The sequence below is a fragment of the Rhinoderma darwinii genome, chromosome 5, assembly GCF_050947455.1.
Source record: "Rhinoderma darwinii isolate aRhiDar2 chromosome 5, aRhiDar2.hap1, whole genome shotgun sequence".
Classification (NCBI taxonomy): domain Eukaryota; kingdom Metazoa; phylum Chordata; class Amphibia; order Anura; family Rhinodermatidae; genus Rhinoderma; species Rhinoderma darwinii.
In genome coordinates, this window is record NC_134691.1 from 286882090 (window position 1) to 286896732 (window position 14643).

At 39.3% G+C, this 14643-nt stretch overlaps 1 protein-coding gene across 3 annotated transcripts in view; it reads right to left on the minus strand.

The window, feature by feature from the left end:
* Window positions 1–12275: 12275 nt before the first annotated feature.
* Window positions 12276–14643, minus strand: part of CHN2 (chimerin 2) — a 274266-nt gene continuing 271898 nt past the window's right edge. For all 3 annotated transcript variants that reach the window (XM_075828623.1, XM_075828625.1, XM_075828624.1), the window contains 2 exons: window positions 14519–14624; window positions 12276–13547 (listed from right to left, as the gene is read on the minus strand). In XM_075828623.1, coding sequence (XP_075684738.1) covers window positions 13376–13547; window positions 14519–14624 — 278 coding nt within the window. In that variant the 3' untranslated portion in view covers window positions 12276–13375. The remainder of the gene's footprint in view (window positions 13548–14518; window positions 14625–14643) is intronic.

Below are 14643 nucleotides of genomic sequence, written 5' to 3' on the forward strand. Positions count from 1 at the left end.
TCCATTGGCTGTGACTGGTATTGCAGCCCAGTGCCATTCAAGTGTGTGGAATTGAGCTGCAATACTAGACACAGCCCATGGACCAAAGTGGCGCTGTTATTGGAAAAAAGCAGGACTTTTTTTTCCTAATTAAATTGAAACAGTGTTTATTGAAGTTTTTACAAAGAAATGATAAAAAACTGAAATAAGCAAAAGATCAGAACATGTTTAGTGCAATGGAGAGCATAACAGAAAAACAAGAATTTTCGCTTTTAAGTCATAAATTAGAGGTCGAACATTAGTGCCTGTGGACAGTTGTGCAGTGATAAAGTAAACACATAAGGAAGAAGGAAAAAGAGGAAGATGGAGAAGATATACATCTAGAAACCGGCCTTGTGATCAACCCGCTCATGGGAAATTGGAAGCCAACCAGGACCTAATCTACCTAATCTACCTGATCTATCTTTAATATCATAGTGTGGAATTTGTATGCAGTTCCTTAATATAATTATTTTAGCGGCTTCAAACAAAAGCTTTACTTATATATAAAGATGATATTCAATTAAAAGAAAAAGAAGTAAAAACAAATAGTAATCAAGCATGTTTGCCAAGTTTTCTAAGGGTATGTGCACACGATATCGACAATTACGGCTGAAATTACGGAGCTGTTTTCAGGAGAAAACAGCTCCTGCATTTCAGACGTAATTGCTCGTACTCGCGTTTTGCGAGGTGTCAATTACGGCCGTAATTTGGAGCTGTTCTTCATTGAAGTCAATGAAAAACGGCTCAAATTACGTCCCAAGAAGTGTCCTGCACTTCTTTGACGACGCTGTTATTTTACGCACCGTCTTTTGACAGCGACGCGTAAAATTACAGGTCATCGACATATTTGAGCCGTTTTATCAGGCGTAATTCGAGGCGTAAAACGCCTCGTTTACGCCTGAATATAGGTCGTGTGAACCCAGCCTAATTGTTGCAGAGAATCATTTTGCTACCACAAAACATACAGACTGTCATCATACTTAGAATTAGTAATGTTGGTTTAGGCCCTGTTCACATCTGCATCAGGGCATTCTGTTGTTCTGCTCCATCAGAGTGCTCCTGTGCTCGAACGAGGGAATGCTGGATGCAACACGGACACCACCAGCAGCCGATGGACCCCATTGACATTCATTTTACCGGAAAAAATAGAGCTGCGTGCTGCGCTATTGTTTCCGATAATTCCTGACGGTTCTCCGATGGAGGCCCGTAGTGGAGGCTCCAACACAGATGTGAGCAGCGCCTTAATAATATGTCTATAATAGTGCCATCTACAAGGTGAAGGGTTATGTTTTGGGTGTGCAGCAACAATCGAGTACTGGCCTGTCTTAAGGCTGCATTCAGACTTTGTGCCATTGTGGCCTGGTAATATTTCCTAGACGTGCGTTGTTAAGATGGTGGCGGTATTGTGGCTATCATATAGGAACATATACTGATGTCGTTCTGCAGGGCATTATACGTGTTCGCCAAAACATACATATGATGTGATAATTGCAATGTAAACAATGTCTCATGACTATTCAGAAAATACATACATTCATATATAAGGAATATGCAAATGCTATAAGTCATACAATGAATAAGTTCATATAGATGAAGGGTAATTTGCCATTTTCCTTTGTAGTAAGAACTTAAAATATTAAAATGTTTAAGAATTTACAATTATAAATGGTGTTTAGCATTTTTTGTGTTTTTCCTCCAGGTTCTTTTCACTCCAAAACACAAAAACATACTGATATGTTCATTTGCTTCCTTTGAAAATGACCCTAGTGTGTGTTTGAGATAGTGAATTTAGATTGTGAGTCCTGTTGGGGACAGGGACTGATGTGATTACATTTTGTGTACATCACTGCAGAGTATGTTGGTGCTATATAAACTGTACTGTGTGAACCTGGCCTTCTAGATCATATCGCGTGTAGTCCACGCTCCATGTTCAGCTTTCCCATTGCTTTATTTGGTATTTAAATGAGTACATGTCACACAAGAAAAGCTTTACTGCCTGTCTCATAGACACCGAGCGACAGAACCATCTCCATAACAAAATACTTGATTGATAGAATGTCACAATGTAACTGCTGACAAACCGCCTGTGTCACCTTACGAAATGAAACTTGAATTTTCTCTTGTTTTCATCAACGTCAAAGCATGTGTTATGTTACAGCAACATGTATTAGGGTATGACCAGACGTGGCGTATTTCTTCCGCCACTGTCCGCATCAATGCCGCACATAATCTGCGTTGCAGATTCTGTTGCGGCTCTGCCTAAAATGGGCATTAAATTGATGCGCACTAGCCGTTGCGTATTCAGGTGAAGAGTACTTCCTGCTGTCTATCAGTGCAGGATAGGGAGAAGGGACAGCCCTTTCCCTAGTAAAAGTAAAAGAAATTCATACTTACCCGGCCGTTGTCTTGGTGACGCGTCCCTCTTTCGACATCCAGCCCGACCTCCCTGGATGACGCGGCAGTCCATGTGACCGCTGCAGCCTGTGATTGGCCTGTGATTGGCTGCAGCCGTCACTTGGACTGAAACGTCATCCTGGGAGGCGGGACTGGAGGAAGAAGAGGGAGTTCTCGGTAAGTAGGAACTTCTATTTTTTAACACCTTGATGTATATTGTGATCGGTAGTCACTGTCCAGGATCGTTTAACTCTTTCAGCACCCTGGACTGTGACTATCTCCTGATGTCGCCTAGCAACGCTCCCGTAATTACGGGTGCACACACGTAGTCACCCGTAATTACGGGAGCCCCATTGACTTCTATGGGCCTGCCCGTGCCGTAATAACGGTCCGTGATTACGGGCGTTTTTACGTTAGTTTGCATGGGGCCTCAGTCTGGCTGTAGACGTAGAAATACATAGGTCCAGCCAGAATGAAGAACTATCATGTTCGTAAAACAAATACGCTACGCAGCACACATAACATCTGCAGACTTCATTGCAGAATTTTGACTCTCCGTTGAAGTCAATGGAGAAATTCCGCAATGAGTCCGCAACAAGTCCGCAACATCCAGTGTATGTTGCGGACACCAAATTCCGCACCGCAGCCTCTGGTCCGCAGCAGAGTTTTCCGCAACGTGTAAACGAACCTCACTAAAAAGCAGTGGAAAGCAATGGAGAAACGTGTACGCTGCGGATTTCCGCAGCGGACTCTCCGCAGCGGAATTCCAGAGCAATGCCGCCACGTCTGGCCATGCCCTTAGGGTAAGATTACACGCAGCAGATTTATTTCAGAAATTAATCTGAATGCTTGCAGAAATTCATGCACAGGCTGCAGAAACTTCATCCAGATATATGGAATGAGTTTTCAAATGTGAGGAGTTTTCAAAAATTTCTGTAAACACGCCATAATGCCACTTTCACATGGTCAGTATATTGGTCAGTATAATGAAAAAGCATAATGGAAAGTCTTATAAGGGTCAGTTCACATGTAGCGTAAATACTGCGGAGTTTCCGCAACGGAATTAGTTGTGGAAAATCCGCAGCATAATAAAGTATCAGCAAATTGGATGAGATTTGAACAAATCTCATCCACACGCTGCGTAAATGCTGAGCGGAAAAAATGTCCAGAAATTGACATGCAGTCCGTTTTTTTAATCCGCAGCATGTCAATAGTATTTGCATAAACGCTGCTTATATGTTGCAGGATTTCCCCATTGAATACAATGGGGAGGTAAACCCAACAACAAATAGCAGATGTTACATCTTTTGTATCGGAATTGATGCGAATCCGCCGCAAAAAAACGTAACTCATACGTATCTTATACTTACCCAGGAGTCTGTGTTTCTTCGTCCAGACTGACCTCCTGAGATGACATTTCATCCCAAGTGACCGCTGCAGCCAATCACAGGCTGCAGCGGTCACATGGGCTGTAGCGTCATCCCAGGGCTCTAGAGTGTCATGACGTCAGGAGGGACGTCTCGCTATGGTAAGTATCCTTTTTTTTCTGTGCAGTTTTCTGCAGCGGACATTCCGGCTGGAAAACTGCACCACAATTTGGTGCGGTTTTTCAGCCGGAGTTCCCTGCGGCACAAAGGGCGGATACGCTGTGTGCTTTTGCGCAGCGTATGAACATAACCTTACTGTTTCGTTTGGATCCATTCCTGGTTTTAGTTTCCAAATACTGATGCAAAATACTGACCTAAATGCTGCCATGTGGAAGTGGCCTCAGGGCTCCTTCACATTTGGGTATAAAAATACAGATCAAAATACGGATGCAATACGGATAGTTTTTTTGACAATGTTTTCCGTTTTTGTTTCCGTATTTTATCTGTTTTTTAAAAATATTTTCTTATGAAGGGTCAGGACACTTCTTTGCAACGTAATTTGAGCCGTTCTTCATTGAAGTCAATGAAGAGCAGCTCAATATTACAGGCGTCAAAGACGCCTCGCATAATACGAGGAGCAGCATTTACGTCTGAAACGACGCAGCTGTTTTCTCCTGAAAACAGTCTGTCTTTTCAGACGTAAAAGCCTCTCATCATGTGCACATACCCTAATCCTGACATAATCCGCTAACATTCCGTCAGCAATGCATGTGAATGGAGTAGAAATCCAAGTGTGCCATGTGGACTTGGCATAAGGCTAGGTTCACACCACATTTGGACACTACGTTCAACACATATTTTGCGAAATGCTCCCAACGGATGGATACATTTGCAGTTTCATATGTCTGGGGCAAACATTCAGAGTCTGTTTCAAACGCCTAACATAATGCCCAAAGGGTGGCAACCTTGCTTTACCTTGAGGTTCCAACATTGTTCCATGCCAATTCTTTGGCTTTCTGTACCATTTTTATCGTCTTTCTATGTTTATCTATATTAATACGTCAAAGTCAATCATACTGATGAGATTTTAAATAGTTGCACATTTATTGATTCATTCCTGGCTTAACATTTGATAAATTACAAGTATTTCAAATAATTTCACAAAACAAAACCTCTTCAAAAGCACAGAGAAACATAAAGTGAACAAACAGCAAAATAAAAAGAATATACATAAACAATGTCATAAAATAAGGGAAAAAAATTAACATTTTGGCAGTAAAAGAATGTAGATTTATAGTAATGAGTATTTGGTGTGAGGAACTAGTGGTTGTGTATTTCTTCAAAGATTTAATCACCATTATAATATATAAGATTGTCAATCATACCCATCTAATGTAAAAAAAAAAAATGTAATAATAAAAGTAAAATTAATGAAACATTTTTTTTTTATGTTTTTCTCTCAACCCAAGATAATCCTATATGTAAGATCAACATTCTTTGAGTCACCCTTTTGGTCGAAAAAGTAGCACTGAATTTTTTTTTATAATTGACACATTTTTGATGCTTTTTTACCTGCGTAGTTGACACTTGGAGTGGAAGCACTTTGTAACAAAAAAAACTAATTAAAAAGCAAACCGAAGATAACACAAACACCTATATAGTAATAATATATTACTTGGTATTACATATAGTAAGTATATTTTAATGTGTTTATTTTTTACATATGTTTCTAAACTCAACCCCATGTATGAATAAAGCTTTAGGCCTAAGGCTATGTATAAAATCACTGGTGACAACAAACTCTCCAGTGCAAGGACCCTACTCCTCATATCTCTGCCTTACCTCCTATTAGTGTGACATGGGGGAAGGTGAGGTATTTGGATTAAAGGCTATGTGGACCTTTGCAGCACTCTTGTTTTTGTTTCAATGCATCTAAAATGAAATATGAAGCAACTTCACAAATAGTCTTATTAAAAAAAATGTATATTGTTTTGTATCTACAGTTCGTATAAAGGCCCATGTTTCCATGGCAACAGACAACAAACAAACCCTGTGTAGTCTGATCCTGCAGTCATACCTTCTTCTATCCATCTCATACTTCTTGTTTTACTTACCAAATGTATATTAGTAAGAATAATGGTGCAGATGGGAGTATCCTTGCAGGATCAGAATACACAGTTTGTTTGTTTATTATCGGTTGCCATGGAAACATATGGGCTTTAATAGGAGCTGTAGACACAAAACAATAGGATATTTTAAATTAAGGCTACTTGTAAAAGGAGTTTGATTTCAAGCACCATTTTCTATACATGATCAATTAAAATGTTACAATCTGAGGGACAATGTAGCAAGGAATTCCAGTAACATTGAATTGCACTTGTCACCACACTGTCTATGCAGGGAGCAGTAATATCTGTTACCTGTAGAAAGCTGCATACAAATAATACTAATATTAATTCTCCCACATTATATTCCCTGCTGAGTGCATCATTGGTGACTGTAGGGCATTATAGGTAGAATGGATCAGAGATCACTGGAAATCTATATTACATTAACCTTGTACCAAAAAGAATGACCCACGTAATATGATAAGAACCTTTAAGGCTCAATGCTCCTGTCAGCAAAATATTGTTGTCATACAGGTGAATGTTCCGTGCAGCAATTGCACTGGGTTGACCTATTTTACTGCAGATAATACATCGAAGCCAGAACCGTACAAAGTTTATTTTTTATATAGCACTGTACTCGGCTGTTCTGTCATTCCCATAGACTTTGAAAGGAGCAGCAGCGCGCAAGCTCAAATGCCACTCCATTCAATGTCCTCCTCACTATGGAGGGTTCAGCGAGGAGGACCTGGGGGTTCAGGATACCCCGTTCTTGTGATCAGTAGAGGTTTCCGCAGTGGGACTCCCATCGATCAGACAATTATCACCTATACTGTGGATAGGTGATAATTGTCGATTCTGGGACTGCCCCTTTCATCTTTATGTACTCCAGACTCACACCACATGTCAGGTTATTCAGTTCTAACTTTTTAAAAGAGATGCAGTTAGGTGATATGCATGAACCCTTCTGCTTTAAGAGCTTGTCCACACGTAACGGAATTACTGCAGAAAATTTCTGCAGCATTTCTGCTAAAACTAGCAGACATTCTGCTGTGGAAAAACCGTACCATTTCCTGCGTTTTTTTACTACAGAAAACGGTGCGGATTTTGCTGCGTTTTTTCCAAGTCCGTGAGATGGTGATATCTCCTCTGAAAAAAACGCACCGCAGGTGAATTTCTGGATGGAAATTTTATGCAGCGGGTGGATGAGATTTGTTAAATCTCACCCACTATGCTGCTATTGTATTCTGCTGCGTATTTTCCGTCCACATTCCTGGACGGAAAATACGCAGCAATTCCGTTCAATGTGGACAAGCCCTACTGCAGGATAAATCTATTATTGTTATTGCAATAGCAAGTAAGAGAAAAGAGGTGGGCTGCAGGGGGCGCTAGGTGATTCTCCACCTCCCCCAGTTTTCTGGCATAAATGGAAATTGACACTTTTTCAGACATCTAGGTGGCATGGACCTGCCATAGTTCAGAAGTTGCACCATATTCCTCAATTAGGCTGGGTTCACACGACCATGTTACGTCCGTAATGTACGGAACGTATTTCGGCCGGAAGACCCGGACCGAACACACTGCAGGGGGCCGGGCTCCTAGCATCATAGTGATGTACGACGCTAGGAGTCCCTGCCTCGCTGCAGGACAACTGTCCCGTACTGTAATCATGTTTACAGTACGGGACAGTTGTCCTGCAGCGAGGCAGAGACTTCTAGCATCGTACATAAGTATGATGCTAGGAGCCCGGCTCCTTGCACTGTGTTCGGTCCGGGACTTGCGGCCGAAATACGTCCGTCAATTACGGACGTAATTAGTGTGTGTGCACATACCCTTACTGTGTTCCATCTTGTGAAATATGGCACACAATACACTGTAACAACATACCGATGTACTGCTCAGTGGTTCACTAGTATTAGTGAATGTGCTTGTGACAGTAACCTATTCTATACTTGTATATAGCAATATAAAAGGAAAGTGCATATGAAGAATACAGTGGAGAGTGGAATCAATGCAGAACATTGAAATTATAGGACAAATGTGTATAGGATCATAGTTTAGGTAAGTTTATTGCAAACTGAAGGTGTGGCCTACTTGATGGGTGGAGTCTAAGGCGCCAGCAATTCTTGTCTACAGGCTGTGGAGACATATATCTGATACTGGCTACAGCAAAAGGGACCTGGGCACCAAGGAGAGACGCAACTGGGTCAAGCTTATGCCATGTATATCACCTAGTTAGATCTTCAAAATGTGGCCTACCGGATGGCTAAGACTAATGGAGGGAGGGTGCCATTCCAACACTCTACATTAAACTCCATTTTTCAATCGAAGACACACGTATTATGAATTTTCAGATAATGTCAGATCACCTTTTTATTACCAGTATCAAACTGAACAATGTGAGGTCATCGAAACACACAAAACGTTATTTATAGAGCGGTAAAGGAGAATATTGTATGGAATTTTATTATTTCTGGCAAAATTGTAATTATCTAAAATCAGAAAATATTTTATGAATATAAAAATAATAGAACATTACATAAATAATTCTTCTGAAAAGGAGCATATCATCTTTTTTAGAAGCCTAGTCACAGTAAAATTGCATTAAGACAACACAAAATCAATGTATTCCTATGGGAAACTAGGTCACGAGTGGATTTTAGTGATGGTTGGAAGGTTGCTGTGTAGCCCTAGCACTATTGTTTTAGTGCTCATGCTAATGTACTGTGAACCATAAATACATATCTTTGTCCAAGACACAGGGCTATATGTAGAAAGCTAGTACAGGAAAAAAGTAGAAGCAAGCAATGCAAGCATCAGATTTCAGATTTTTAACATAGGCTCGAAAAGGAAGGAAAGGATCTTATTGGTTGCTATGGCCAATTGCTACACTTTTTGCATTTTTTTTTTTGTTACCTGAGGCCCAAAATAATGATATAAATAATAATATGACTTTTTTGGGGGTGGGGTACTTTGAAGATGCTGTGAAGAAATGGGACAACGCTGCAATACCATGCACAGCCTCTACGAAAACTATGGCGTGTGCAAGTACAAACCTGACCGAAACCCCATGTAAATAATACAGGGACTGCAGTGTTGCTGCCACTTCAAACAGCTGATTGTCGGTCCCTTACCGATAGTCAGACCCCCACCGATATAATATTGAAGGCCTATCGTAAGAATAGGCCATTAATTGTTAAATCTTGGATAATCCCTTAATTAAGTAGTAATAAAACAAAAACACAGGCAGAATTTAGTGAACAAAAAAATGTAACAATGACAAGCCTCAAATATGTGAGATATTTTTTATAAGGGTTAATAAACCCTTCTCATAATTGTGCTATCATTTTAAATAAAAAATACTCTGACCTACACATATAAACAAATGAATGAATTGCGCACAGCACAATAGAAAATTACATAAATGCTTATGACATGCATTAAACAGTCTTTCTGGTTCATAAAAATGAAACTAGTGTGAACAGAGCCTTAGGCTATATGATGTTTTTCACATCCAAGGTGCCCCCGTGCGGGTTTTGTTTTCACGGATCCCCATAGATTTGAGTGAAAACGGAACAAAATAGGACATGAAACAACGGCCGTGTGAACGGCCCCATTGAATTACATAGGGCCGTGTGACGGCCGTTGTTTCAACGGCTGTCACACGGACGTATTTAACGTTCATGTGAATCAGTCCTTATTTGTATTTTATTTTTTCTATATCGAGCTATTCATGATGGGTCCCCCTTATCAAATATTTACCCAACATTCTCAACCCCTTTTATGAATGCAACTGTAGAGGTCCAATGGCTCAAATACTTGGGTATTTAAAGAGTCCAAAACTAGTCTCAGGGAAATAAAACACTGTTGGCAACACTGTGACAGCAATTGAGGCTAGGAAAGCATTATTTACAAAAATGTAGCCTTCTGATCTTAGACACGGGTCCTCAGGGCGAGGGAAGCTTAGGTGGAGCATGGTCTGTGTAAACAGAAAGCTCTAGAAAAACAAATCACAAGACCCCACTCACTTTACAGTTTCTTATTTTTTTTTTTCCAAGAAAATTGTAAATTGGAACAAAACAAATACATAAACACTTCAACAAAAACAAATATCAACTGGACTGGAAAAGGAGTTATATGAAGAAAAAAGTGCTAATGGTTCAATATTAAATTAACAGGAAAGATATCCAGCAACTAATGTCTCTTTACATTGTCCTCTGCATATGTCAATGAAGCATGGCCAAAACTTGTAGGATCTAATTCAAAATTGAAATGTTAACAAAATACTGCATTTCAATATCTTCCTGAAATCTATTTATGCTAATTTAGTTATTAGTCCTGCAAGAAGAGTGTGGTTGGTGTTCACCAAATAAGCTTTTAACTCTATTATGTATTCCTGGACACTGACTAAATGAGACACAAATAATCTGACAATAATCATACATTTAAAAGCTATTTTAAAGAGGCTCTGTCACCAGATTATAAATTCCCTATCTTCTATATATAATGTAGATTACAGCAGTGTTTTTTATTTAGAAAAACAATCAATTTTGTCCAAGTTATGACCTATCTTAGATTTATGCTAATGACTTTCTTAATGCCCAACTCAGTGTTTTTTCGCTTTTGACCAAGTGGGCGTTGTAAAGAGAAGTGTATGACGCTGCCCAATCAGCGTCATACACTTCTCTCCATTCATGTACTCACAGCACAGCGTGATCTCACCCACTTGTGTCACTTACTCACACATTAACTTTACTGAAGTGTCTTGACAGTAAATAGACACCACCTCCAGCCAGGACGCAATGTCTATTCACATTCCCAACACTTCGGTAACTTTTGTGTGGGACTTAATGACCGCAAGCGTGATCTTACGAGATCACGATGTAAATGACAGCACAGTGTGATCTCAATGTGCTGTGTGAGTGACACACAAATGTTACCGAAGTGTCGGGAGTGTAAATAGACATCGTGTCCTGGCTGGAGGTGATGTCTATTCACTCTCCAGACACTTCAGTAAAGTTAATGTGTGAGTAAATAACAGCACAGCGTGATCTCGTAAGATCACGATGTCTGAGTACATGAATGGAGAGAAGTGTATGACGCTGATTGGTCAGCGTCATACACTTCTCTTTACAATGCCCACTTGGTCAAAAGCTAAAAAACGCCCAGTTGGGCATTAAGAAAGTAATTAGCATAAATCTAAAATAGGTCATAACTTGGTCAAAATTGATCGTTTTTTTTAAATAAAAAACACTGCTGTGATCTACATTACAGCGCCGAGCACATTATGTAGGAGATAGGGCACTTATAATCTGGTGACCGAGCCTCTTTAAGGCTTTTACAATGCTATTTTTGAAGTTTTAGGTCTTTTTGACACTGCAGATTTGATGAAGATTTTGCATGTACTTTGCAGTCTAAACAGAAGAAATATATGAAGGAAAGCCTTAAAGGGGTTTTCCCATAATCAATATGTGTCACGGATCCACAGGATAGGTGACAAATATCCGATTAGTGGGGGTCCAACCAATGGGACTTTCCTGGCCGTCCCTGTGTGTCCCATATGAATGAAGTGGTAGCGTGTCTGCTCAGCCACCTCTTCATTCACTTTCTATCTGATATAGTGCTTGGCAGCCCCATAGAAATTAATGGCGTTGTGGCCAAGCCTGCGCAGTTTTTAAAGGGAATGTATCACCAGAAAATGACATGGTTAAAATCAGGTTTTAATTTTTTTTGTGACTATCCTTATTAAAAGAAATAAATCTGAATTACCTCTTATTCATTCAATTTACCACAGAGCACAAACACCCTGCCAAACTATCTAGAGAGACAATAGGAGGCCTCCAATATTTCCGCCCCTGGGAAGGTTTAAAAATAAAAAATAAATGTCACCCACGGTCCGAAACTAGCGTAAATTTTAGCGGAAATCTACGCCAGCACCTGGCTAGCGTAGATTTCATACAGTGGCGCACGGACAGCCAGCGATGTGACAAAGTTATTAAGTAATGAATAACTTTGTTGCATCTTACTCCTGCTTGTTTCTTATCAAGACTGATAAATCTATCTAAATTATTTCTGTTCTACATACTTATAGGCTATGTACACCGCTTTAAAGGTTTCTGATTTTTTATGATTAAATCAAGGTATTTTTTGTGTCTAAGCATGTTTTTAATTGTTTGTTATTAAAATGTTTTTTTTTTTACTTTTTACGATACAGCTACTATGTATCCTGTATACATAGATGCATCGTTCTATCTCAGCCGGCTGTCTGTTTAGCTGAACTGATGGATTAGACTGAGAGAGAACAATACAGCTTCTATGTATACTGGATACATAGTAGCTGTATCGTAAAAAGTAAAAAAACATTTTAATAACAGTCAATTTAAAAAAAAAAGCTTAGAATCAAAAAATACATTGATTTAAACAAAATCATTCAAATGTTTCCATAACCTTTAGGCTATGTTCACACGGAGGAATTTTTACGGTGGATTCCCCTGCAAAATTCCACTTCACATTCATTTCTATGGGTGGCGGACGTTTCTTTTTCCTGCTAGCTTTTTCAGCTAGCGGACAAAATAAGCGTCCTGACGATCTTCGGGCGGATTCCGCCCCAACCCCCCATTGAAGTGAATGGGAGTAGGAATCTTCCTGATGACGGCAGGAATAATTCTACTGCAGATTTTACAGCGGGACCCGCCAAGCAAAATCTGCTGTGTGAACACAGTCTTAAAGTTAATGTATTAAACTAAACTTAAATACATGATACATTCCCATTAAATTGTTGTCACCCAAACATGTCAAGAAGTTAAACTGCCAGAGAAATAAACTATGTAAAGACATGTCATAATAACAATTATTTGTCCTTGAAGTTACGAGGGTGCAGTTAAGTTTGAATAACTACATAAATAAATCAGTGGATGCAATAAATATTTAATATTTTTAAGAAAAGAGTAATTTTCAATATTGACTGGTATGTTTGAGAAAGTGGGACCACTCAGTAAACAATTACTACTTCATCTATAAATATATACAAGACTGTGCAGGAAATAGATATGTATGAATAATGCTATACCAAAAATACTGTATTCTTTCTTTTTAGAGGATAAGACAGTGATCTCCAACCTGAAGATCACCAGTAGTTGCCAAACTATAACTCCAATCATGCTGAGGTTGTAGTTTTGCAACAGCGGGATAGCCGCAGGTTGGAAATCACTATGATAAGAGGACTCATGTTTCTTTAAAATTGTTTTAAAAGGCTAAATAAAAAAACAAAGAAACATCTTGGCTGGACTATCTTCCTAAATCTTCCTCTTTTCTGAAGGAAATATGTTCATATGTCTATGAGACATATGCTACATCGAAACATTTGGCATGTGCTGTATCTGTGGTGCAACAGATACTAAAGTTCAGCTGGTGAACTTGTTATTATGAATCTTTCTGCTGCTTCAGGTTGTCTAAAGCAATAACCGCAAAAAGTAATCCTTCATATGTTCAGAACAAAACGTCTTCATTCTGTATCAATAGCTGCACAACTTGTCTCTGGTGCCGCATGTCATTTAAGGATGTCATGGCATTCTCCTCTGGAGGTCTCATCAGTGTCGGGCCAAAGACAATACTAAGGTTTTCTGCCCCCATCAGATTCTCCTTCTCATTCTGTGTAACCCTGAAATCAAGTATAACAGGTATTTAAAATGTTATTGAAAAAGGACAATCCTGGTATAAAAAAAAAAGGTTCATTACTAGTCATCCGTCTGCTCCCAAAAATGTGTTTAAAAGGGAAGGTTAGAATTGGCAAGATAATGAGATTGAGATTGGTCCATGCTTGCATGTGGCATTGTCTGTTGTTTCAACAAAATTGTCCGTAAAAACTTTACAATAAGTAATTGGTGCAACTTTCAAAATACTTTTGATTAAAAATTATTTTTACTTTTTGAGATACAGCTGCTTTGTATTCTGTATACAGAGCAGCTGTATGTAGAACTGAAACCTGTATCTGTCAAGTCAGCGGCACTGACGGGTTCAGTGTCAGTGGGTCCTGCGTGTCTCTGACACACAGGATCGAGCTGTTACCGATCACATCTAAGTTCATAATTTAGATGTGATCGATTACAGGTGGATCCGGACCGCTTTCACTGAACCCATCAGTCGAGCGGACCTGACGGATTCAGGTCTTAGCACTGCATCTCAAAAAGTAAAAATTATTTTTAATAAAAAGTATTTTGAAAGTTGCACCAATCACACTGATAGACATTTTTATTATTTAAAAAAAAAAAAAGATTTCAAAGGTGTACATAGCCTTTAGGTTTCGTTCACATCTGCGTCGGGCTAGCGTTCTGTCAGAACTTTCCGTCAGGCGAAACCATAGCTATCCGTTTGCATTACCATTGATTTCAATGGTAATGCTTCCATTGCTAATGGTTTCCGTTTGTCTCAAATCCATAAGGTTTCAGTTTTTTGGGCGGAATCAATAGAGAAGTCGACTACGCTATTGATTCCGCAATAAAACGGAAATCTTACGGAATGTATTTATGTTTTGTTACAGATAATTTGTTATACGGCCTCTTGCTTCATTTCTTTATTTACAGTCCATGTCACATCACTCAGTGTTATCCAGTCAACTTTAAAGATACCTACTTTTTTAGGTGGATCATGAGGTATCTAAGAGTCTCGAAGTGTGCAGGAGGCAGGAGCATCAGTGATTCATGTATCGCTTCTAATCTCTCGTCTGGTTTGGATACTTCTACAAACAGATGTTTACA